A 27,825-nucleotide genomic window follows, 5' to 3' on the forward strand; every position below is an offset into this window, starting at 1 on the left:
TTCACTGGAAAGGAGAGCTATGTAAACCACTGCAGCATTCTGAAACACAGGGCAAACACCACATAAACATGATTATGGAAATTGCTGTAATGCATGGCCAGAAGTCAACAACAAGGGGATGTACTACTTCCAACTTGTACAGCAGTGGCAGCAGAAACTGTACCCAAAGCTTACTGCAAATTCCATTTCTGGGCTATGCCACTGAATTTGGAGTAACAGTGCCACAAACCTGTCCTGAACCACCCTGCCCCAGAGGCATCTCAGCTACAGTTTGTCATAGCACAAACCAACACAGAGAATGCCACCTGGCCCACTCAGAAGACTGGGGATCAGTATTTCCATACAAATTGCTTATTCCATTTGAGCTGTGAGACTGACTGAAAGAGGAAAGCAACTCTGTCACATTCACAGAGCTGATACAAGCCGTCTTACCAATTTGGGTGCAGAAAATTAATTCTGACTAGTGTACCAGTTTAGTCTTGAAATGCATGCAGACCCCTTCAGGAAAGCTGATGAGGTCCTCCATCACCACCTCCTCCCCTCCCACAGTCTATGATACAATCATACTACAGATTTGATAACAAAGGTTTGCTTCCAGACCCTGAAAGTCAGCAGTTGCCTGGTTCAATAATTTGGGGATTAGACATGCTTTTAGGATGCTGTAAAAATCAATAACAAACAAACATTATGCCTGTTTTTTTTATTATCAAGTCATACAAATCAGTTGTACTAGCATGCTTATGAAAAGTGACCAGTTTTATAGACATTAAAAATGTTTGTGCAAGTTAGAGACAATGCTCTGAAGCTATGTAAGAAAAACCCAGGAATTTATATTGTATAATACAGCATACATAGTTAAGAGGCAGTTTTATTAAATCTTGCAGTCACAATCACTTCTTCTGCACTAAACCTTTTTTCTTGGTGTTAGAGATAACACCTTCCCCTCCCAAGAGGAACACCTGCCATTCCCAAGATGTGTGGAGATTACGATGAAAATCATAGCTTTTTTTTGTTCCTCTTCCCTCCTTCTCCTAACTATAAGTCAACAGGAGGTGAACATTGCAACATATGCTTATAGCAATTAAAGAAAGCTTCTGTCTACATAAGCTCCAAGTTGAATTGATAAACAGTATTCTCTTTTTGAGGAAGAATTGAGACCTGTCATCTCCAAGTACTAGCGTTAACATCTCAGAAAGCTTTACAGAAAGGATCTTGGTGAGTAGTTAGATGCATTCCCCCCACCCCTTACTACATTCCAGATTGTAGCTTTGTCCCTTCGGCCTAAAATGTCTTCTTCAGTATATTAGCCAGACAGCCACTTGAAGTTCCAGTTGAACCCTATTAACATCTTACTGAAGTTTAATGCCCAGTAATAACATGCATATATTTTCTGCTTCATCAAGCCAAGTGTTCACCTAGAACTTGCAGTAAAGGCATGATAATCTGTATAAAATACATATGGCACAAGTCATTGCAGATGCACTGCAGATATCTCCTTTCTGGAGAGATGCTCCTCTAAAAAAGTCAAGTCTTCCCATGCACTCTTGGATGATAACCTGTTTTTTGAAGCTGCATTTCATATAGTGACTTAGCCCCTACTATACTGGGGGCTTGTCTTACCCATGTTAGCTCAATTCAGAAAGCAGAGCTGAGCACTCAAATAGCTACTGCTAAGCCAAATAATGAAGACTGCACATAGCAGTAAGCAGCTCCCTGGCTACATTAAGCCTTTACACAAGAGTAATACATGAATGCTTAAGTACAAGTGCATAGTTAAGTCTTCCATGACCTCCAGCTTCAAATATCCAGTTTCTTACCCACAGCATGCTCCAGAAGGATTTAGAAGTACATTATACTGATCAACATGCAAATGCTGCTAGTATGTATCAACTGCAATGCAACCTTCAGTTGCTTCAGCTACACAGCATGGCTAGAGGGCAGCCACTCACACCCTTTCCCTGCCAAAGCCCTCTTTCATAATGTACCTGATCTTCAAGCACTCTTAGATGAGAAGCCAAAGCTCCCTTTACTCTGTTCACAGGAAACCCTCAAATCCAAAGTAAGCATTTCTGTGTCATTCATTCATTCTAGTCAACCCACCTGATGCTGGTGCCCATTGGTGTCTAGGTGAAGCATACCTGGAAGTCATTTCAAGACACTCATATTATCCCTATATAGAAGGCTATGGATCCACATCATCTTCATATAGAAGAGAATGCATTCAGGCACTTCCACTATATCAAGTGGAGGCAACAGGACTCTAGTCCAGAGCAGCAGTTTTATTGCCTTCCTGGTACAAGTTGGAAGGCTTGTTGCCCACAGTTACAAAGTAGCTGCCTTGTTTACTGTGTTTTCAGCCCTAAGTGGAGAGTTTAACTGCAATTTGTCACCAGTACCCAGAAGGAAAACTGGAGAGCTGTTGTATTGAGACTCCAGACCTAGTCTTTCTAGAAAGTGACAAGCACAGAACACTGAAGAGTATGGAGCCACAAAGCAGCAAGCACCTTCTTCAAAGCAAGTCCACTTCAGTGCTGGAGCTTTATCAATTTAAAAAAGAAATAACCTGAGTGAGAACAGCACATGGACTGTAAGAACACCAGGAGAAGACTCTTTGTTCCAAGTAGAAATTCATCTGTCCTACCAAACACTGTCAGGTACTTTAAGACTAAGGAGATCAAAGGTCAAGGCATGCAGGTCCCTTGAGCCAATACAGCTGAGCTGCTCACTGGGAGCTTTGCTGAGTTCATTATTCATATAGCAAGGAAAGCTTATTCAGTTTTGTTAGACACATTTTAAAATCCGCCTCAGAGGGGCTTGACCTAGATAAGCTTGTAATGTGAACTCAACTGTTGTTTATCCTTTAGGTTAATTAAGGACTTAACCTTTAGGCCTCAACTAAACCCAAACTTAAGTGAGGTGCTTTCCACCAGAAGCAGACATCCATTTGCTGTATGCACAACATACACTCAAAAAAGGACTTTGTCCACGGCAGTTCTAGAGGAAACTTTGTTAGAAGTATTACAGCCCCAAGTGTCCCAGCAGGTGCTTAGTCTTTAAATATATGTGACAGACCTCAAGTGACAAGTTCTGTAAGCCAGCAGGCTCCCAGCCTCTGCTTCAAAACTGTATTGTCAAGTTGGCTCTCTAATACCAATTAATTATGCTGTTCAAAAGATAAATATTTCCAGAATAGATTAATCACTCTTTCTGCAAATACAAGACAATATTAACAAAAGAAGGAATTTAACTTGACAAGAATGAAGATTACAGCACCTTTTATTTAGTACAGTTTCCCCAATCCAATGAGTTGCTTGACAAGTTGAACTAGTTATGGAAGACAATGAGTCCCTGTGAAACCTCAGACCAACAGAGGTTCTGATATCTAGCATCTTACTTTTTTCAAAGTTCAGAGGTGGAATGCACAAGAGCAATCTAGTACATGTTAAAAAAATGTTTTTCAACCTCAAATTACAATACTGAGTATTGAACAGCATTTGCTACACCTTCACCTTAAAAGAAACAGCATTTGTTAGTTTAGTGCTGCAGTGTGCTTCACTGAACCACCACATCACATACTCTTTTCACCAAGTGACTGTCTTAAGCTTCTGGTTAACGAGCAAGATAGGGTCACTACTTAGGTCTCACCTCCTTCAAAACAGAGGATCACCACAATTCATTGAGATACTCCACAACCAGAAGAGACAGTTACTTCCCATAAGAGTGACAGAAGTTTGGTTGGTTGCTTTTTTGTTGTTTCACCCCCACCCCAACTGCACTTAAACTGCATCAGAAAGCTCAGTTCAGCCAACAGACAAGAGGACCTGTTAAGTACTGACTTTCATTTCTAGGCTGGTTTTTGTCGATCAATGTGACCACTATTGTATAACTGGCAACTAAACTTCACGTGTATCTCCATGTGCTAGGTTGCTGTGCATCAGAAACAGTACATACAAAATTAACAGTGAGTAACAGATATGGCAACTGCTTGACTTCATTTGCTTTTTGACACCATACAACTCACTGGCCAGCTAATCATTAAGAGGTAGCATTTTTGCCTCACCTATTCCAAGTCATAATTGTGTGATGGGACCCAACCTTAGTCAAAGTTTTCATCTTCAGCAAGACAAGAGACAGATGTAGATGTTCCCACTTTTCCAACATGATCACAAGCGTTCCAATATAAACAAACCCAATGAAATCAACACTGATTTTCACTATTCCAGTACCAGGGAGGGGAAGGCTAATGATATAAGAGTGAACGCAATGGAGTCCAGCCACAATACATGGAAGAAACCCAGGACAGCATTTCAATGAGATGGTAACAATATTGTTCCTTGCAGAAAGGCTTACAGTCATTTCCTCACCCCATACCACTAATTTAAGGATGAGAAGATAGACCAGCAGGGAATGCATCTAGCCAGTATTTAAATACCAATTTTTGCATTGCCTAAATAAGTTTGAATTGAGTCCATTGGCTTGATTCATGAATGCTGTATTGACTAAACAGAATTATGGAAGAAAGTTTGTTTTGAGTGAACTCTCAAGTGTCAGTTGCTATTTCTTACATGGAGTGTGGAGAGGAGACCAGCAGTTTTCAGTGTAAGAAATACCAGTAGACAACTAAGAGAAGATGGAGAGTCAAACCCTTTACCAGATGTCATCTAGCTTCTCTGTAGTTTGCAACATCAAGGAGGGCAGCAACAGTGGAAAAAAGTTTGAACCTGAACAGCTGTGCTTGTTTAAGGCCAGTGGAGGTTCAAGAGAAATAGTCAGAGACATTAGAGTAAAATAGGAAGTTAATATGAAAGTACTTTGATTAACCAAGCAGGAGGATTGTAGTTCTGAAACTGTTTCTAGTTTTGAAAGACACTGGGAAGACAGAGCCCATCTCTGTTTAAGTAGGCATAGGTTGGATACCAGAAATGGTTTCAGAGTTCTGTTTTCACATTTTGAAGGTGTGATATGCAAAGCAAAAGATAAGGGAGTCAATACAGACTTCCTTTCATGAATCCAGCCCTATATCCTTAGTGGTATCTTATCCATGCCACCTGTAGATAGATATTTACAGTTCCCAAGCATCACAGTAAGCAACATCTTTCTTTAAAGCTTTTCTTGTTCTTGCCACTCTTCTTGCCATTCTTGTCTTTGTTTTCTGACATTTTCTTGGCTCTGATTTCTCTCATTAAATCAAAGAATACCTAGGAGGGAAAAACAAAGAAAGATTAAACGAGATCTGCCACCAGAAAGCAGATTAACACTACTGTATTAAACAGCAAATAAAACCATGCTGTACCTAATACAGCAGAAGTGAGCTTAGACACAAATCCCAGTGACAAACTCAACATCAGACTTATGTAGCATGTCAAGAAGTGGCAAGTAAGAACAGGTAGCCAGGTAAGGTTGTCTAAGAGCTTATTCAGCCTTGCACAAAAGTAGCATTCAGAGTTCATGAGAACATTTGTCTGTGCCTAGCAAACACTTCCAAGGAAATCACTCTTACAAGCTATCAACGCTTTTGTTTCAGTCCTCTCCATGTAGTTACAAAGCAGATTCTACTGCGTGGTGTTTTGCCTAATTTATAATTAAAAACTACAGTAATTGAAGTGAGGTGCAGAAAGTTCTTAGTCTGTTATAAGAAAGAGCCAGAGAATGTCATTGCTCTTCTCCAAAATTCTAGCTGATTTCACCCTGTACACCTGATGTCTCAGTACATACCACTTAAGATAGAATTATTTTATTGGAGAGTGTTATTGGAAAAATTATTTTTAGGATTGAAGAACAATAACTCAGTGCCACTCTATAGTTAGGCATTTTTTTCCCCCAACTGGGTAACTACAGAGATCTGATACTTGGAAACAAGGCCATACTGCTAACCAGAAATATAATTATTTCACTCATGGCTTTTTTATTCTGTTATAGTGTTAATGCACAGTCATTACAGTGGCTGATAACTTGTCTTAACATACACAAAACAGTGCTCATATAGAAGATAACCAGTATGTCACATGAGCTAGCTACAGAAGACCTACAAGAGCAAGCCTAGGTCACCTTGTAGTGTTAGTGGACTAGTAATGCTAGTCAACTACTACTAGTAGACTCCAGACAGCTACACCGCTGTTAATCCCAACTGATGAGAAAGCTAGCCGAAGGAACATTAGTCTAAAGCAGGCTGGGCATTTTAGTCACACAAGACTGTTTGTGGGCAAAAGCAAGTTTAAGTAGTCAGGTAAAAAACATTTTGATATGTCCTTCATAACCAAAAGTTCTCAACACAAGGGTTTCATGTACATTGTTTTAACCAAGAATGAAAGACAGTTCCTACTAGGTAACTTGTACCAACAGCATTTTCTGTTAGAGAACCAATATAGACTTCATCAATTTTTTATAATCTAGGCTTTCAGAAGTCCAACTGCAGATTTGCTTTTGTCCCAGTAAGAGTCAATAGTCACTGTTGTGGTTTAACTCCAGCCAGCAACTGAGCTCCACCTAGCTGCTTGCTTTCTCCCCCCATCCCTCCAGAGGGGAGTACCAGAAGAACAGGAGTGAGAAAACTTACAGCTTAAGAACAATTAACTGCAGTGAAAGATGAATGATTCTTTTCCTTTTCATTACAAATTTTTTAGAGATAAACACCACCAAAGGCAGGCAGGTAATACAAAACAACTGCTCACTACCAACTGACACCCTCTGCCCCAAGCAGCAGCCCACCAGCCAGCCTTCCCCCTACTTTACACACTGAACATGACATCATATATTTTATGCAATATCCTTTTGGTCAGTCTGGGTCAGCTGTCCCAGCCATGTCCCTGCCCAGCTTCTCACACCCACCCCCAGCCTCCTTGTTTGCAGGGCAGCGTGAGAAGCTGAAGAGTCCTTGACTTCAAGGAAGCATTGCCTAGCAACAACTGAAATATCAGCATATTATCAACATTCTCATCTAAATCCAAATCAGAGCACTACAGCACTACCAGGACGAAAGTTAACTCTATCCCAGCCAAAACCAGGACAGTCACTTCACTACTAAACAAGCAGTAATGAGCTAGTTATTTGTCTTACCTTATCTACATTTGCTCTAGTTTTGGCAGAGGTTTCTACGTACTGCACACCCCACTCCTCTGCCTTACTTCTAGCCTCTTCCACAGGCACTTGTCTGCGCTCTTCCAAGTCAGATTTGTTTCCCACTACCAGTAGTGGTATTTTATCCTCTTCAGCCTTCACACGCAGAATCTGTTCCCTAATGCATCAGGTATTCAAAATAAAGATATCTATGTTAGTAGCAATGACAAAAACCCCACCCCTATCACAAGTGGATCAAGTGGTCAGCACGTCACTAGTATTTACAACAGTACATTTCTCAACAGTTGAACACACACTTTAAAATTATTGCAAGTTTAGCACACCAATGCTACAGGCTTTACACTAATAGAAAGAAGCCTTACACTTCCAGAAAGTCAGTTTTAGCATTTAGGTAGTTTACTACCCAGGCTCTAATAAAGAGCCATATGGCACAAAAGCAACTCATGATGGGAGTTCACATCTAAAAAAAAAGTTCAAGTGCCACATTTGCCAAGTTTCACCTTGGCACTTAGTCACCATCTTCAGTTTCCATTCTACATCCCACCTAAATATAGGTCCAAGCAACATCAAGGTTTTGCCAAGACAGTAGGTTTGGAACAGCAGAAGTAGCTGGCAAAGATAATTCTTGATGCCTACCTAAACTTTACATAGAGTGTTACTAAACAGTGCTGAACTAAAATGCTAAAATCCTTCTCCTTTCAAAAACTCCAAGAAAATACTTGAACCATCAGCATTAGTCTAGATATCTTTTGACATTCTAGAAGGACCTATTAACATCCAGGAAAGGAGATGGAGCGATGCTGCAGGTCAGCCTCAAAGTCTGTACTATTATTGGAGTAAAGCATGGGTGGAAGCCAGACTGACATATGCTGCTGTCCATCTAGAAGTCTGGAAGAACTACACCAGGCTGTTATTTTTAAATCACTTTTGTCATGAAGAGCAAAAGTAGGCATGACCACAGTGCCACACACCCTCATCCCACTGACTTACCACACTACTTCAGCTACTTGCACTTTCCATCCACAAAATACCTGAATGCACATAGCACAGGCAAGAATTTAAAATAGTGGTAACACTGAAGCAGGCATTCTGCTTGTGTTGACTGTGCCTTCACACTGAATGCATAGCATCAGCAGGAGATCTGGGGTTTAAAGACAGGTGCCCACAGTTCATTCATAATTTAAGAATTCTGCAAGTTACAGAATCAGTAATACCAATCCTTGGCTTAGCCTGTGATGCCAGTGACTTATACTACCCATTGCCAACCAGGAAGAGGGGGAAGTTTTCCATGGAGCTACTTCCTATGTGTCAGCCTAACCAAGTACACCGTTTAAGTAATGTCACTATTGGTTTACTCGTGACCCATTGAAAAATAGAATATTCTCCATCTCAAAGATTTTAGATGCTTCTTGCTTGTCTTCAGGGCTAGGATTGCTCTCTCATAGCTGTACCAACACACAGCTAATCTAGTTACAGAAGTCTGACAAAAAATACAAACTGCCAAGATAAACACTCCAGAGCTTTGGATTTAACCTTATACTTCTCTTCAGTACACAAGCCTAAATCCAGGCTAGGTACTTCCAAGCGTCTCATTTTCTTCATCTCTTTTGAATGGTATCTGACACTACAGCAGTCTGAGTACTCAATCTTACTATCCTATAGGAGCACAACTGGTTAGCTCCTTTAAGCACTCCAGTTAGTTCTAACTGAGCAGAACACCTCTGCTTGTGTGTCCCATGACTGCCAGCCTCCTGAAGTCCAGTGAGGTCACAGAAGCATTATGTGACAAAGGAACAATATTTTTTTATACCTCTTAAAGGATTACAGTTTCCTACTGCTGTTGGAATAGTAGAATACATTAAGTTTGCCATAGCTTTAAGAAAACCCTGGAAATAGGTGTCTAACCAGAACTTGCATTACTAGTTAGTATCTGTTAACCTTGCATCACTGAAGCAAAGTAAACATCACAGAACAACAGTTGGGTTGGAAGGAACCTTAAGTATCATCTAGTTCCAAACCCCTGCCATGGGTGGGGACACCCTACTCTACACCAGGTTGCCAAACTGATAAAGAACATAAGTCAGACTGATAAAGAGGCTTTACTCTGGCAAACATAAGGAACTCCTAACACTTTGTTTTGGCAAGTTTTACTTTAAATTATACAGCTGTCCTGGGGAATCTCTGCATTACGATCTACACTAATATCAAAATAAGCATTGAAACACTTGCCCTGAAGAACCTGGCAATGTGAGTTCTAAGGCCAGAATAATGGATTAAGCCCTTTGTTTTATTTTTTACACTACACGAGCAGTTTCAGTGCTCAGTCTGGTGCTGATTTTTTACACTAGAACTGCTAATCCCAAGCACAAAAACAGAAGCATTGACTACTACTGTGCATCTTTCTAGGAATACATCTGCCTACAATAGTACTGCCTGGCTGCCAACCCTTGTTTGGCACCAATCCATACCTGAGTGGAGGCTAATCCTTCCTTTCCTTAGAGCACCTGCTTCTAGCAGTAAGCAACACAGTAGCTGAAACCTGGCCAAAAGGCAGACTTAATTCCAGAAGTACTGCGCTAAGATAATTAAACTTCACATCCACAAAGACTAAAAATTGGCTTGAATACACATGTTTTAGGAGTCCAAGAATCTGTTACTTGCCTGAAGTTGCTGCTGCATAATGTAGTCCTAAGTTGAAAGCATGAAGACAACTAGAGCCAGAGGCTGGATACTGTGGTTTAAGTTATCAGTTACTGAGAGCAAAGTGGTTGGCTTGGGTTGCCACCTTTATTGACCAAATGGTAGTGGAAAAAGGATAAAAAACCCCTCTATCTTAACAGCTGTCAGAGTAACATAGTAATGAGGTATTTGCCCCTGCCTTGGAAAGAAACTGCTTACCGAAACTCTGCTGTTGCTGTAAATGACTCATGCTCTGTTATTGAGAAGACTAGAAGAAACCCTTCCCCGCTGCGGAAATAGTTGTCTCGGATAGCTGCATAATCCTCCTGTCCTGCAGTGTCCAAAATGTCTATCTGAACTTCTTCACCATCCAGAACAACTTTCTTTCTGTAGCTGTCAGCCTTGGTAGGTTCATAGTCTTCTACAAACTGAGGAAGAGAGATTAGTGTTTAGAATTGCTATCAGATTGTATCAGTATTTGTACACATCCATTCTCTTCTACATCAGTGATATTTAACTTCCTCCAAATTCAGCCAATCACCAAGTTCCACTACTTTTTTTAGTTTTACTAAAAAAAGCAAGTTTAAGCACTTGCTATATCAAAGAGCCAGCCTGCCTAGTCAAGAGAAACCACCTTGCCACACAAAACACTTCAGCAATTCCAGTACAGCTGAAGGGACAAAGATACAGTATAAGCTACCAGCAGCCCAGTGGCATTATCTAGATCTCCCACTTCAAGAGAGAGTATCAGTGTACTTCAGGTCAAGCTATCTGAAGCTTCAACAAGTGTGGATGACAGGATCCAGCTGAACATGAAAACCTGCTCCATAATTATACAGGCACATACTTTAGTCCATTCAATACTGATCAGACCCACACAGCCACTGCAACTTGTAGTTCTGGGCTAAAAGCACACATCCAACATGGGCTCAGATTTCCAATCTCTTTCTCTCAGCCTCCAAGTCCAAAAGGCTGTGCCACAATACTAATTAAACTTGCTGGCCTTCACTAATGTCTACATCAGCCATTCAGACAATCACATCATTATAGTACACAAGAACAGCCTATAGATAAATACTAACTTCTGAATTACAGAATCACACATTCTTTCACTTACTAGTCTGGATTGTCTGATCTAGCTTCCTGCATACCAGTACAGAAAAATTAATGCTAAGAACATGCCTACATCATTATTCAGTTCAGAATTAACTAGAACACTTATTTCTGATTTCAATCTTAACTGGTATTAAAAAAACACAACAAAATTGAAGATCAATGCCAAGTGGCAGATTCTGTACACTCAGAGAAACAAATCCATATTCTGTATGTCTTCTGAAGATTGTTCTTTCACTAATAAGCATTAGTTTTGCTACCCCAGCCAAACATAATTCCAGATGGAAACCTTCCCAAATTCCTACATTCTTCAAGCCAATCAGATCATCAGGTCTTTATGTAATTACATTTAGTTCCCCTGTCCCAGTAAGAATTAGTAAGCTGTATCCATTGGTGCTTTGAAGAAGCTGAACCAAAGGTACTTACCTCATCATACATAAATTGAAGAGTGAGTGCAGATTTGCCCACACCTCCACTGCCAACCATAATTACTTTATGGAGGGCCAGGGAACTCTGGTTCTTGCTCTTGCTGGCAGCCATTGTCCTGCTTGTCACAGACGAAGTGCCAGGCAACCAATCAAATCTGCAGACAGGAGAAACAGTCATCCATGACACCACTGACATCAAGACACCATGCAGGTAAAGCATCTAACTAGCATTGAAAGACTAAATTAAAACCCTGGTGACAAGTGACAAATAGAAGCACCAGGATAACTTCAATGCACTGCAAGCAAGCCATGTCACTGATGTCTAGAACATCAATAAGAACAAGGTATTAAAACAAATAGAAGTTAAAGTTACTGTTGTCACAAATACAAGTGCCAAAGGTTTCTCAAAGCAGCTACTAGCTGAAGCTGTTGCTCTTTGTAAACCCACCCTTCATGACTGGGATCTAGAGCCATTTCCAAAGAAGAAAATATCCCACTTTCTCAAACATAAAATTAAGTGGGTTTTGTTCTTGTAAGAAGGCTTACACTTTTCACAATAATTTTCTTTAATGTTGATACAGCTTAGCTTCAACCTGGAAACATAGCTCTACCTTAGATGTCCTTATAGACAGAAGGATGACTTTTGATCTTCTCTTTGTACAAGCTAACAAATGTAGCTATACAGAAAATTTTGGCAGGAACAAGTTGCAAACACTTCCACCAGAAAGCCTTATGACATAGCATTAGCATTTGATTCTGGAAACTTAGTTTGATTTTAGGAGAAGAAAGAAGTCTGCTTTACAACAAGAATTTCTCAGTGTTGTAAAGCCATAAAATAATAAGCTTCAGTAAACAAGTACCAGCTAACAAGCCTTTGTTTGCATGTCCCACAAGTAATTAAGTACTGGAGACCTCCTTAAAAAGGCAGTATTATTTTTAAGAGTAGCTGGACACTGTAGTTGTGACAAGTAGAAGGACCAGCTACCACACTTATCTTAGCACAGGGCAGCAGCTCTAAGAACAGCACACTGGGGACAAACACAGAAGTGACCAATACAGACGCATCATCTGTCAAGTGTCAACTGAGACAGATTTGCCAGGACACAATTGCTCCAGGAAGACACTGGAACTGCCACACCAAGGCCTGCAGAGGAAGTTAGAGTACTATGTTGGAAAGACCTCCAGGATAACTAGCTACCCTACACAAAATTAACTAAGGTACTGTCAATCTACAAACACACTATAGAATTATTTAGCCTGGAAAAGGCCTTTGGATGTTGTCCTGTCCAAATCTTTCCCTTAAAAGCAGTTTGTGCCTAGCAATCCAGTGATGTGCCCTGAATTTCAAGGCTGACAATTCCATGACCAGTCTGGACAACCTGCCCTGAGGTACAGCGAGTGCGAAGATTTTTTCTCCACTTGTCATGACCTGATGTTCTGAAAAGCAACAAATCAAACTAAGTTCCCAATGACTACTTCATACAAGAACAAACATGCCAACAACCAGGAAGTGTCCTCAGGATCACATTTCAAAACATCTGAGCAGTAGTATTAGTCGATGTGGAATATTTTATTCACACCTGTTAGCTACACATATTTGGTACAGTAATGCAAATTAAATAACCTTTAAGTGTTTATCCTGGGATAAACACTGGTAAGGGAAGACATATTTTCCTTTGGTAATATTCTATATCATGTTATGCAGCTCTCTCATCCAGAGCACTCAGTACAGAAATGGGATGTGACAACTACTTCTCAGGGATTCTCTCTGTACAGCACAAACACATTTATGTTGGAACAGTGAATTAAGCCATCACCCCAGATACTCCAAACCAGAAGAGGATGACAAGCTTGATTTTCAGTTCTTAGTCACCAGAGAAGCAAGGGGGGGAGAGAACAGAGCTCCATACCACACAGGAGCATGGAAAAAATGGGAAAACACACAACAGTTGCATCTGAACTCCAGAAGTTCTTACTGAAAGGCTTTCTTTGCTTATGGCCCACACAACCTACAGATGATAAAACTCAATTCACTTGGACATAGGCATAAGAATAGCAGATTGACTACACAATGAGATTAGTAACTCTTAAGTGTTCCAGTAATAACAAAGCTTGCTCTTTACTTGTAGAGAAGTTGATTTTGTCCTAGTTCAACAGTAGTCTAGCTTCAAGTGCAGTAGATAAGCAGCTTTCTGAAAACGCCAAGTGACTCTTACATAGCAACTTTTCAGTGTTATTGTACCTGGTTTTAACCTTTAAGTACTGCTTTAACAAGGATCCTAAGATTGTGTTAGAGAACACAGCAGTTACGGGTTAAATATTTTTCTGGCAACACAAACTTAGTGCTGCTGCCTAATAAGTTGCCAGATGCCCACTGTGCTATGCAACTACTAGAAAAAGTTTTGCTAACAGCAAAGAGTCATCAACAACTTCCCCCTCCTATCAACGTGGATACCCCACCTTTACCTGGTCATAACATAATAACTACTTAAAATACTGACCAACTTGATTCAAAGCAAGCTCATAATAGAGTTAAATTAACAGAATAGTTACATCCTTCTCCATCTCACCTCAACACCAGCTGATAGAAACTGCAAGTTCACCCTTCATACACAGTATTACCTAACTTGTAACCAAAACAGTATTAAACAAAACCCATCCAATAGCATATAAGTTTACTGTTTAGTTTCACCTAAAGCTATCCCAGCTCTTACTGGCTAAGGTACTCTGTCTGCAAAGCTGCTGCAAGTGCCACTTAAATCTTTTGCAGCATCAACACGACATGAAGCCTGTGAATGCAGGAGTCTGCCCACAACACAAGCCCTGCGTTGTATGCCCCCAGTGGAAAAAAACTAGAAGCTTCACACAAGGCATCTCTTCTTTGGTGGCATGGGAGGAAGCACAGCCTCCTCCTGCCCCAGAACAGCTAGGCAAGGCAAGGCTGAAACTGTGTGGCACAGGACTGACACAGGTGCTATCAGTGCAGAAGTACCACAGTGTGTAACAGCCTCACAGCACATCACTGGTACAGAAAGGGACATGGTAGGATTTTAATAGGTATACTCTAATAAGACAAGAGAAGTCATTGTAGCCAACTGCTTGTATACTTGCATTTCTACCTCTGCAGCCCAAGAAACAGTTGACAAAATGGTGTTCAAAGATCACATCAACACTTTGAGGTTAAAAATACTCAGAAGTGGAAGCACTCTAATAATTCATCTGACTAGACAAGGATAACTTTTGTACCATTCTGTAGATTAAGCATCCTTGAGATAATCCAGGCATTAACTCACTTGTTCTTTACAGAAAAAGGAAATCCAACCACCTCAAAAAACAGCAGTATCTAGAATTTGTGATGACTCTAGTTTCTTTCAAAGCATTATTCAATTCCCTTCAGTACAGGGGAATGTAAACTTAAAGCCAAAAGTCTTAATACATCTGCTGAAGAGCCTGCTCTGAATGAGTGTCCAGACAAGTCACCTAATTCTGTGGTAAGTATTCCCTCCTCTCCCATATTACTTTTTACTTGCTGGGATGTAAACCATACCCAAACAACAAGGCTTATTCTCCTCTGACAGGAAGATAAGTTATCCAGTCAATGGCAGCCAGTAAATCTGTTTAATTTTAATCTGTCATTTTACCCTCAGGTTTAACACTACCATGTTTAACTTTGTGTGCTTAGTTTCATAAGCCATAAAAAAAATATCTTTAAGAAACTAGAAGCAATTGTTTCACCAGCTTTAAATAAGGATTCAGCCATTGACTTGTTAGCTCTGAATTTTACTTTTATGCACAATAGAAGCTTTGTGGTACTAGTGAAAGATGTTCTTCAGACCAAGAAGTGGCCAGCCTCTCTGTTGGTGTAGCCTTCGCATGAAGCACAGGAAGATCTACAAATCAAGCCATAGTGGTTACTAAAATGCTGGTTTGATTTAAGCTTCTGAAGACCTGTACTTGGCCACAGGACTACTCAAACCATGCAACCCTCAATATAAAAAAAATCTAACCCTGAACTCAAACTATTTCAGCCTTCCCTTGTCTTACTTTAGATATCTCCTCCAGGTTAGCTAAGGTCTCCTGCTGTAGCAAAACCTGCACAAGGTCCCGTCATTCTTGGCCAGTCCCTTCAAACTCAGCACTTCACAGCATTTGTTTATATACAGCTTCATAAACTCCAGACTTAAGCATCTGTTTGCTATTTTCTCCATCCTTTCCTCAGCCTAAAATTAAACTGTCCAGAACACTTAAATAGGATTGGCTTACTTAATGCCAAGATTCAGAGACTATTACTGAATAACTACATGTATTTCAAACCAGATTGCATTCACATCCCTTTTTATTTCACCTACATTAGACACCACAGTTGCACAGTCACTTAAAGTGACAAGCACTTGAGTTCCTTTCTTGGGAAGTAACATTTTACTACAGTACACAAATACATAAAAGAAAGAAGCAGCAAGAGAAACTTCACATTTCACTGTCTAATTGTTTGCCAGTAACTATTCTATCACTATAATAAAAACTGTAGACTCCTCCAAAGGCTTTAACTGCAATTGCTTCCAGTTCTTCCAATTCAGTTTGGGATTTAACACTGAAATAAAGCTCTAAGCTCAAAACTGCTGAGATCAGCCCTTGTTCTCTCACTGTGCAGCTGATATCTTTGGGCATTCCACTGCTATCCTGCCACTGAAAGCAGCTATTCTTTGGATTTTAAAACAAGATTCTAGAAGCCCTTAGCCCAATGGCTTGACAGAGGAGCTTTGTTAAACTCCTCGGATACCTACTTTTAAAGGAAAATCTGGGTATTCAACCTACTAAAGTCTTAAATATGATGTCATCAAAAGCAAGCACAGAAAGGACAAGGTTTTGCAACAGTATTTTAGTGTATCTAATTTATCAGAATATGAATTAGGGGCTTTGAGGTGTTTGGTTCAGTGATATGCCTGAAAGAATGTGGGCACAGAAATTCCCTGGATCACAAAACTAATTAACAATCTCACTGAGCTATGAACTGTAAGAGCTCCTCAGCTGTTCTGAGGTTATCCAGAAAATATTTAAGTACCAAAATTCCATTAGCTTTCAATGGTCTGTAAATGTTCCAATTGGTAATTCAACTATAAAAAAACCAGCTCATCTGAGATTAAGTGGCATATTTAATGCTACTGAAAGTTTTAGGATATACAGGCTAAAAATAAAAGTGCTACTCTATCTTCTTTTGCTGTGCTAATATCTTACCTCTTGGCATACCTCCAATTACTGGTTTTCAAACTAAACAGAGATTGTGTGTTTGGCAGAAATTCTCACTTAGGGGATGTTTGTATCCTTCACATACTGCTGGGTGTTCCTACCTTCTCAGGTGTGGCTGTAGATTTAGGCCATGCCTAATCAGACTGGAGAATTTCTTCAGCTTGAGATGTCTTACAAGGATGGTTAGGGCAGCAGTTTCACAATCCCCATTTGCTGCTACCACTATCCTCTACCTTGCTCTAGCAGTTCAACCCCACCTCCTCCTGCCAGACAGCCACTCAGTGTGGCTGACTGAGTCCACCAGCCACATCACCAAGGCCACATGCTTCAGTCCCAGTGCTGATCAGAGAGAAGGAACAGCAGAGGCCAAAGAAAGAACTGTAGCAGCCAAAAGGCTGCAGGGACCAGAAAGTTCCCTGATCTGTTCACACTGTGCTCTGTAGAAGTGTGGATGGTACAGCCAACACTCTGCTCAGTATCTAACCTGAGCACTAGAGTGAAGCCCAAGCCCAGGGTTTGCTTTAGGTAATCATGCCTTTTCTCTCTCTGTTAGTAGATTTGTAGTTGCATAGCCAGGGACACTGGACAGGAAGCTAGAAATGCATTTGGAAAGCTTCATACTTTGTAACTATTTGGGGGAAAAGTAAGAATATAGGACAAGGAACTTTTTCTATATTCCTGAAGGGTGTAGTCTACAGACTGGATCCTCCTTGGAAGAAGCAGGAACAGACACGCCCTTAAATCTTTCAGAGACAACTGCAGAATGAATACACGTTTACTTGATACACTGAAATACACTGGTATATGGGACAAGCAAGAGCATTTCTTCCAGTGACACTTTCAGACACAACCTACAAACTCCAGCACACTGTTCTTTGCAACAGGTTCTAGACAGACAGCCTCACTTTCTAAGGCTTCAGATCTCTGTCTCCTCAGTGACTGAGTAATCGGTGAAACAAGTAATCTTCAGATCTTGGTCACCAGAACAGGTTTCTATTTTAACTATGAAATACCAGGATATACTCAGTGCACTGCCCCTCCTACCATCCTTGCCAAGCACAGCCCCACTTTGCTTACAAGTCTTCAGAGATATGCATCATTACAGCTTAGAAAGTGAATCTGACAGCAACAGGCATTTACTTGCTAGGTGAAGTGCTTCAATATATGTCCTTTCACATCATCCAGTGGATAACTGTTCTAGATTACTTATTAAAAACAAACAGACAATCTCTTATTTGATAGCAGTAATTGCAAGGTAAAGTAACCCTGCTTAGAATAATCTCAATGTCCAAATAGAACTGGAACTAAACCCTACCCAAGTCTGCATGTTTGAAAGCAGAATTCAAAGATTTAGTCACAAGGAAGGTTTAGTCTGGTCAGTTAAAGCAACCCTTTAAGGCAAAGTCAGATCTTATATTGAACTGCAACACATAACCCTGCTTGCAATGGACTTAAGTATCTAGGGTTTATTTAGAATTCCCTTAAAGTGGAAGAAAAATAGCCAAGTAACTTGTTTTTGCTCAGTAGCTAAGTGAAGAAGCAACTTACCTTAAACAGTATTTTTAAGGCACTGCAACACCCGCAGAAAAAGTCATTTATATCTCTGTTTGACTAATTGAGGGTACAATAGTCATAATGTAAGTCTTGACAGGTAACAACTGTTTAAAGATGATATAACTGCATGCAGGCATCCCAACAATACTGTTCTACAGTATGGACTCCATATGACTGTAGTAAAGCCTTAGAAGTAAAATTAGAGCAGGAGTAAGGACACTAGAAGGCAAGCCTTATTTCTGCAACTTCATTTTAGTCTTGGGGCATCTTTACAGAGACCTCTATAAAGTGCCAGTTCCATGATTATTATTCTATTTTTGTCCCAGGCACAAATCATTTAGGCAAGCATCTCTATTTCACAGCCCAATAAAGCAGTGCCTCCCCCCTCCCTTAGTCTTTATAAATACAAAGGCCATTTAACCAAAGGGAGGAATTATGGAAGGCAGCATTAAAGAGGCTATTAGAGTAAGATGAGTGTTACACAAAAGCCTTCCAGTTTACTACCAAGCTAAGACTACACTGTAATATCAAGCTGATCCCTACTTAAAAACACACAGCTACTCAAAACTGAGCCCAGAAAGTGAAAGTGCAGCTACATAGCTGAGCAGTAACACATCTGTTCCACTGCAATTCGCTACTCACCTACGTAAGCGGCTCTAAGTGGGCAGATGACACTAGTCCAAGTATGTTTGTATTAAATCTATGTATACTGGATCCATGCAAAGTATTGGAAATACCTGCAGGAACAGAAGCTAATGGTTCTCTCCACTGCTGTTCCATTTTATCTACTGAACCATACTGTTCACAAGGTCAACTCCCCTAGGATATGATGCATGTAAATAGTCTACAGAGTGCTGTACCCCTGCAGTCATTAGGTGAGTCATCTCTACCCAGACTTCCTCATGGAGGAAGGAGATAAACTGCCAGTTTCCCCTACAGGATTTGTTATAGATCCTAATGGGGATCAGAGAAAACAGACAATGTAATGGTGGGAAAACTGCCAATAGTCCAGCATGCATCAACTTTCCAAGGAGAGTACCATAAAAATCTGCATTAACAAGTCAACTGTGACATTGCTCAGTTTGTCTTCATGCTGTTACAGTGTCAGAAAAACACAACTCATGACTACCAAGGCACAGAGCAACCTAATGTGATACTGTACTCCTGTGGCTTTAGATCATCCCAAATTTGGAAACTTGGATTTCTGTACTGGATGCAGCATCAGCTTTGCTAACAGACAAACACCTGAGGAAGAGACAACAGGAACAAGGTAGAGATCTGGAATTACCCCTCCTTGTAAGTACCCAAGAAGTTTGGTTCCCACAACATTGCCAATGAGAACATTCATCTTTTAGAGCAGGAAGGAACTTGCACAACAGGCATCTTTGATGATTAAGAGGCTACCACACTCGAGAACCTTTGTAAAACAACTTAAACCACTGTTTACAGAATACTCTGCCTTTTAATACTACGTTATTCCACTAACTTTTGTAGTCTGAACTAAAAGTGAAAAGTGTCATTTTAAACCCAGAGAAGCTGGGCAGCAACTGGAACCATGTTTAGTAGGTGTCTTAACTGTTCTGGTATATAAAGGCTTTTGACATCATGTTTTTACAGACCGTATGCATCTTTGATACTAACAGCATGGTAGAATTTCAGTTTTAATGTTATACCTGTCCTTTTTGAATTTAATAGTAGCCTTGCATCCTGCTTGCTTAATTGGGTGCCGCCCACCAACTCTGCCATGCTACTGTAGCCTTCTGTCACACAGATAGCTGCCCCATGTCAACTATGATGAGCTTGACAAGCACAAGACACACTACTTTCCTTCCCTAAATAGGGGGGGAGTCAGGTCAGTTCACCAGAAGAGCCAGCAAGTGCATCAGACTCATGATCATCACATGTCCTACTAGGAGCATGCAGCACCACCCTAAAGTGAAGCTTCTCCTCAAAAGCGAGGTCCCTCAGCTCCCCTAAACTGCTGCAGAAAAGTCTCAGTATTTAGATGAATTAGTTACAGGTCAATGCAATACACTTAAGATTGCCAGCTTCTTAGATGGCACACAGAATTATCATAGTTATATAGAGTTTTGTGGGGAAAAGAAACCACAATCTCATTCTCCATATTCCTCAGTACTGAGGAACTAGCAGATTGTACATAGTACCAAACAGAACATACTCTATTTCAACATGATATTGGTACCTTAAGCAGAAATAAGACACTAGTGCCATTACAGCTCAAAATGTAGGAAGATACCTAGCCAGACCTCTCCAAGTACTTTCGGTTATAGCACTAACACCCAGGAAACTTACTACAGACAAACTATAGGAGAGAAGGATGTATCACTATCACACTGCTCTTCATCCTGGCAAGAACCTCCTAGGAAACCTGATACACTTCTATAAGCACAAAGACTGAGTTAATACCATTAATCAGTATTACTATGCTAGGAGTTTGTCACTGTGGTAGTAACTGTCTAGTTGCTCAGTTCCTTACTGTGAGTTATGACACCATTTCTCACACCAGTCAATTAAGCTCATACCAGAAAAATTATACCCAGGCAACAGAGCTGTAGAACAGCCTCACTCCTGTTGACTTGCAAAGCATATTTCAACTATGCCTCCTTTGAAAGTTCATCCATGCAGGAGCATGTTCATCTTCAATACACAGCAAGTCCACCAAACCACTCTTAAAAGTTAATCTAATACCAATTTTTAATTGATCTCTGGGAGTATAACAAACAACAAACAACTCAAATAGCTTACAAAATGTCTTTGGTGGCACACTAGAGTTTGAAGTAACTTAAGATTCAAATCCTATATCAGTAAAAGGTTACAACACTGTTTCAGTTATTACTTTGGTGGATAACCAGCAGCTGTATCTAAATACAGAGACTTTTCTGCAGTGGCACAAAGAAGTTGCCACTAACACTGATATAGCAAATTCCAATCAGCCATAAGTAAGCTAGAGAGTTGCAGGATTTAATTCTCCAGACTTAATGACACGTTACCCACCCAAGTTTCCTCCCCTTGTCCTTCCCAGTGGAGAATCCATTGGAGGTATCCATCTGGTCTTGCAAATACGGCAAAAGACCCTTGCAGACAGGCCACGAGCTGGTACCACTTCTCCCCCATAAGATAGATCTCACCAGATAGTGCTATCTTGTTTCCCCAGCAAAGTGGGATGCCTGGGATGTTAGAAGTCCAAATGCTATTTAGTTTGGCTTAGTTACTACCAGCAGAAGCAACTGTCTCTGCCTGTACAATTAATTACACTCCTTGCTCCTAAACCGAAGTTACTGTCTCATGTTCACATCTCCATTTGGGAAAGCATAAGAAACTGCTCACATTTGATGGAGGTAGGCAAGGAATTAACTGCTCTGAGTTTACTCTTAACCATGGAGTTCCACCTCCTCAGGGCACTAGGGAATCGTCTCCTTGTAGCCTCTGAAAATACTTCCACTATTTTAAGTACTTAACTGGAGGCACACACAGATCTATCAGGCACACCATACAAGTATCAAGCACTGAACCTTTTCCCCCATCTTTCAACCAGCACACTTTGCATCTGTCCTGGTTCCAGCCAGGACAGAATTAATACAAAGCGACAGTAGTGACATTTAGTATTTTTTGTCATTACTACCTATCCATATTTTAGCTGCTGTGTTAAATCACCTTTAAACAGATTTCTTCACTCCAGTTTCCCCAATCAGGAAGACTGAACGTCACAGAGGTATTCAGCACATACAAGAAACTAACTTGATGCTAGACTAAGAACAGAGGATTTAAATAATCAAAAGGCATGTAGTTCTCCTGTCTACTCTATTCACACACTTTCTCAAAGCCAAAAGCTGTATTTCCACCTTTAAATGGAAGCTGGATTATTACACCAGTACAAAAGTCACATGCAATTTCAGTATCCCTACTCTAAGTGTAAAGTTAGTAAAACTAAAACACTGTGGAGAGCTTCCCTTATGGGAGAAGCATTATCCTTGGTGCTTCTCATGGAGAATACTCTGCCTACCACAATAAGTGCATTTACAGCCAAACACGTGCTCTCCAACCAGAGAGCCTCTAGAGTGCTCTGGAGTGGACGACTTGACACAATATAACGTGCTTGTTAACTCTGGTTTTGGGGGCCGACTGTTAGCTCAGAACTGCTTGACTTCAACACAAAGAAGTTCGGATACAGATCAGGACACTTCCCTTTATGACCCAGCAAGTGATGGTTGACATGAAAATACAGAGCCAAGGCAGAACACAAGCTATATGCATTTCTCCTTGTTTGTTCATTACCAGAATAAAAAGCTACTATTCTGATACACAGCCAGCTCATCTCACAGCTCTCACGCCTTTCCTGGAAAATCAGCACAACAGGGTGCCTCTGTACACAAATGCACACAGCACAGGGAACAAACTGTGTGCAAAAGGAGATGCTGGGGGTCTGTGTATAGCTCCAGGGACCATAACCTCACTGGGATCACAGATGAGCAGAGACAGTGCTCATGGTTAGTGCTGCGGTGGATGGCTACAGGCTATTTGGGACACACAGGCCAGGAAGGGGAGGCAGGAGAGTTGCACTTCCCATGAGAATCTCAGCAACTCCATGATGCAGGTCTGTGTCCCTGCCAATAGAGTTGCTACAAATCTTTTTTGTAGGGAGTCTTTGGACACTTACATCAAGTCCTGCATAACAAACAATCAGAATCTAAACTAAAAGTATTTATTTACAAAGGTATAACATGAGGCATACTCATCAGACAACAGCTACTATTAGAAGACTGTTGTGAATACTTAATGAAAAGGAGTGGGACAAGATCACTGCTTGATTCCTGTTTTACAAATTGAATGAAGATAGTATAATCAGAAAGCCAACTTAGGTCTAGATTTTTTTTGTATTGGCTTCCATCCATTACAGCTTCAGAACAGATTTAACCCATAAAGCCTATGTTGATCTTAGCTTGCTTTATAGGACAAACTTGAAAGTAAATTCTCAATGAGTTCACAGAATTGTTAGAAAATTAAATTGCTTCCTAAAATGTGTTTTGAAAATGAGAAGGAATGAGAAATAGCACTGTTTCAAGCACACATTACTGCCTTTTGAAAGGCCATTTCCATAAATTGCTTGATGAGTCTATTTTATTATATGGTAGATATAATCAGAAGACTACCATAAAAGTCAGTCAATGAGACTCCTTGGTGACTACACTAATGAGAATTCCTCAGCTACCCAGAATGGGATTGCACAGTAATCCAAGAAAACTAAATATAAGAAGAGTACCACCGTGGGGAAGAGTTTCTTACCACAGCAGCACTTTTATGGAAAGACAGAGATCCCTGCATACTTCAGAATTAGTTCATTCTAATCAGGGAGCAGTAAAACCACCTCTCTTCTGGAAAGCTGGGACAACCAGAATGCAGCTTGATCTTAAAAAAAAGACTTCACTCAATATCTGCTTTAGATTGGTGCCCAACACAGTGCCCTGCTGAGCAAGGTGGGACTAACCTTATAAACCAATTCTTTTCAGAAAGCCACTTTAGTGTTCTGCACCATAGAGGCAACACAGAGTCCAGAGTTCAGGTAGCTCCTACAATTGAAGTGCTTTGTCATGTTCTGAGTATAGTCCTGTAATACATTACTAAAGTAATCTTATCTATAAGGCTTCATTATTATTTTTTAACCTATGATTTAAGCCATTACTTTGAAAGAAAGTGTCATCAATATGAAATCCAAATGGGAAGCATTCTTAATACAGCCATATACACAAACAAAGCCATGCTCAGGGTTGAGACCAAGTTTCCAGTACTCTTTAGAGGAATGATCCTTTCCACTACAGGTGGACATACAGAAAGAGTTTGAACCCATAGGAATCACAGCACCTGCTTAACTCAGCTTCCCAGTTCTATGTTTTGACTTCAGATTAGTTCTACCAGATTTCAAATTTAAGATCACATTAAAAACTCCAGTTTCACTGCATTCTTAGTGGCCTAAAATATGTCATACTAATCACATCAAATGTCAGCAATACTAATTCACAAAGTAAAGCCTCAATCCTGTCAACTGTTAACAAATGTTTATAATCCCAGAACTGATTTCTCAGTCTTTAACTCCTGATCCTGCAAAGATTCCTAGTCAAGATGATATTAACTCTCATATTCCTGCAATCAACCCTTAGTTGTTCCTTTCTCAACCACATGGACAAGCCTTAGGAAGGCCATGGGCTCAAGATTCCATTTAAAACAGTTGAAAAGAGCCCCCTGAGAGCAGTCATTTATAACCACAGATTCAAGTAGCAACTTACCCAGCAGCCTAAATAACATTCTCACATTACATGACTTCATGAGTCTCATTTTGACAGGTCTCAAAAACCACATTTGCACATCTCAAGCGTAAGAGACAAAACAGATCCTCTAATATTACTATTAAAGCAGTATTTGTAAGAACATGAGACAAAGCACAAGTTACATAGACTTATCTTCCTTAAATGACAAGACAACTTGATATTTCTAGGGCAGGCATGGATAAAAGTTGCTTAGTTCTGTATAATGGGCTAAAAGGAGCTATCAACAAAATGACTGCTCTTCGGCAGCTATTAACAAGTACTTTTAAAATACTTGTTCCATAGCCTCTTAGCAAGAGACAGGTATAAACTATATCACAGAACAAAAGCCACCAAAATTATTATTACCACCACCAGGAGAGTGAAACAGCCAAGATTTTTTGCTGACCTTGCACTCCACACAAGAGCAGGTAATAAACAATTGCACTTTATCACCACTGCTTGAGGGTGCTGCAAAACAGTTTGCAGACACATGGGGCAGAGGGTGGAGGGAGAGAGAAAACCCTAAAGGGCCAAAGGCTTTTATCAGCAGGACAGTACTTCCAAGGTCAAGGAAGAAAGCATTTCAGAACACAGTTACTACCTAACCTGGTTGATAATTAGGATCACTACCTCTCATAAATCAATCACACAAGTTACTTGAAGTCAGGCACACAGGGGTGAGAAGCATGCACACAGGACCCATGTTTATCTACTGTGGGCTCCCCAGCCACTGCCTTTCAGTAAAGCTCCAAGACCACTACTCCCATCCAGAAGATTTTTGCTCCAGGCACAGGACACCTACTGACCTTGGGCACTGTTTGTCTGTCTTATTTGCACTATGCACTTGCAATCTCTTGAGTGCTTACTGCCTGCACAGCTGTTATGAGAAACAGGCTCCTTCAGTACCTCTGCTAAGAGAGGCCATTAATTCCGATGAATTAATTGTGTAATACAAAGCAATTCACTTAATCAGTAGTCAGTCATAGGGAGTTTGAATCTAATTAATAAGAAATTATCAACTTAAAGTACAATTATCTACTGCATAGAAAGTGAACCAAGTTTACAAAGCAACACACCAAGAACAGACTACAAACCAGATGCCCAAATCATGACATTAGGGTTTGTTCTGCTACATCATTTGGCAACTTCTGCTTTGTACACAGGGCAGTCCTACTGCTTGTGAAGCGTGACCCCAACGCTCCCCAGAGCAGCAAGCTATTTTATCCAGTGTTTGGTCAAGTAACACCTAGTGCTTAATCAGTTAAGTCAGAGCTGAAAAAAAAGTCTGAAAGAGGCATTAGACTGAGAACCTATATATCATTCATGATTTCAGTATACACATCTGAGTTGTCTAGGCAGTGCCCCATCATTACTGACTTGATTTGATCAAAGTGTCTCAACTGCTCTTCTACCCAGATATGCGGTTCCACTGCACTGACAATTAGAGACAAGTTTGAGAGTTTTACAGGGTGACTGAGAGAGGGTATTGTCTGGTCAAATTAAGCTTTCAGTTAAGAGTTTTGTAAAACATTTCAGCTAAAAATCTTCAAACCAGACATTCTTCTGCAGCATATCCATAAAACTAGCAAAAATAGGTCAGCTTCACTTTTCTCCAGTCAAGTTGGTCTACTCCAAGGAGTGCAACAAAACACTTACTACTACAAATCTAACACAGGAAACCTGTTTACAGGAATTGTCTGAAAGCTTTTCTATTTCTTAAATAGAGTATCTAATACAGGAGGTGCAAAACTTCTACCCTAGTAAACTGATGTAACCCAATCTTAAGCAAAAAACCCACAAACCTAACTTTTGTGGACAGAAGCAATTAAAGCAGTAGATAAAGCTATTTTAACAAGTCTGCTATAAGCAAATAAGCTGTAAAGATGCTGTTGCCAAGCAAGATTGAGCTGTCACTATTGAATTTTCTACAATAAAGTTATTTTCAGCCTTCAAAAAAACCACTTGCAAGAACCACAAGGCCAGTTCCTAGCTGCTAGTTCCTTCTCTTCTCAGCATCACACTGGGGAAAGGGGTGGGGGGTATGGTGGCAGGGGAGGTTAAGGAAAACAACAACAACAAAACAGCTTTTCCTGAAAATCGTGGCTCTGAGAACGCCCTTGAATAGATAAGCACTTCCCTCCCCCTCACAAGAAAAACAAGGATCTCTGAGCTAGAGAAGTAATGGTTGGAGACTTCAACCCCAACTGCAGAACTAAACTTTGAAAAAGGCAAAGCTGGTCCTAGTGAAGGTACAGGCTCCCTGCTCTTCCCCCACCCCCAAAAATACCCAGGTACAGTCAAGACTTAAGTCTCCCGTTCTAGGATCAAAATCGATTGAACAGGATGCTAGCAGAAAGGACCAGGTTTTGCCCCCAGCAGCTGTTCAGGAAGCACGTCCAAGCTGCTTTGTCTCACAGCCTCTCTCCCTACCCTTCTCCAGGTGAGTTCACTCCAGTACCGCCTTCCTCCTCCTTCAAATCTACACCATAAGGCTGCAAGGAAAATAAAGAGCAGCACAGAGAGAACCTGAGCAGATAACACAAGACCCCTCAAAAACTTCTGATTCAGCAGAGACCGACACCGCCTCAAACGCTCCGTTTATCTTGCGTTACCACTTACCCCAACCAAGGGAAGGCGCAGAAGCCTGCGCGGGAGGAATCCGCCAGAGAAACTAACGCCCAAGGCCAGCTTCTGGCCCTCTCCCACTCTCGAGCCCCACTTGTAGATGCCCTCCCGGCCACCACCCAGCTCCCGTGACTCCTCCGCAGCCCCACGCCACCGGACGCGGCAGAAGCGGCCAACCCCACGAGAGAAGGGCTGCAGTGGAGCCTCACCCCCCGTTCCAGCTCCCACGCAGGACAGAGCGGCGCAGGCTACGCGAAAGGCAACGCTTCCCCCTCACCCAACCCCAGCCGATGAGCCACGTCCCGGCGTGGGAAGAGAAGCCGCCGAGCTCTCCGCTCCCCAGACCGCCGGGTGACACCTCCCCCCTCTCTTCGCCGAGGGGGGGGCAGAAGGGTACGAGGGGGCTCAGCTACACCCCCGGCCGGCCCGGGCCCAGGCAGGCCGCGGCTGGAACCCGGCAGCTCCCGATTGCCCTCACCCAGGAACGGGGGCCTGGACAGCCGAGCTCCCGCCCCCAACCCAAGGCGGGTGGGGGCCCGCTCCGAGGCACGCACGCGCCCTCCTGCCTCTCACCTGGGGACTAAGACCCAGCTCCGCGCTGCGACTCCAGCCCAGCGCCCGGCTCCGCTTTAACCGCCGCCGCCACCGCCCCCCGCGCTCTCATTGGGGTGCCACCGCCCGCGCGTCCCCGCCGCGCACTTCCGCCCTCGTCGGCAGCGCTCCCGCCGGGCCCGGCACCCTGCGAGCGCGCGCCCGCCCCAGCACCGCCTCCTCCGCCC

General features: G+C 41.5%; 1 protein-coding gene across 1 annotated transcript; it reads right to left on the bottom strand.

Annotated features, from left to right (window-relative positions):
- Positions 1 to 692: 692 nt before the first annotated feature.
- Positions 693 to 27,729, bottom strand: RALB (RAS like proto-oncogene B). Its single transcript, XM_084264868.1, has 5 exons — positions 27,620 to 27,729; positions 11,296 to 11,452; positions 9,976 to 10,184; positions 7,057 to 7,234; positions 693 to 5,198 (listed from the first exon to the last, which is right to left on the bottom strand). The coding sequence occupies exons 2-5, from the start codon at positions 11,407 to 11,409 to the stop codon at positions 5,079 to 5,081; spliced, it is 621 nt and encodes a 206-aa protein (XP_084120994.1). The 5' UTR covers positions 11,410 to 11,452; positions 27,620 to 27,729; the 3' UTR covers positions 693 to 5,078.
- Between the last annotated feature and the right edge of the window lie 96 nt (positions 27,730 to 27,825).

Source organism: Gallinula chloropus, assembly GCF_964237585.1.
Source record: "Gallinula chloropus genome assembly, chromosome: 5".
NCBI lineage: Eukaryota > Metazoa > Chordata > Aves > Gruiformes > Rallidae > Gallinula > Gallinula chloropus.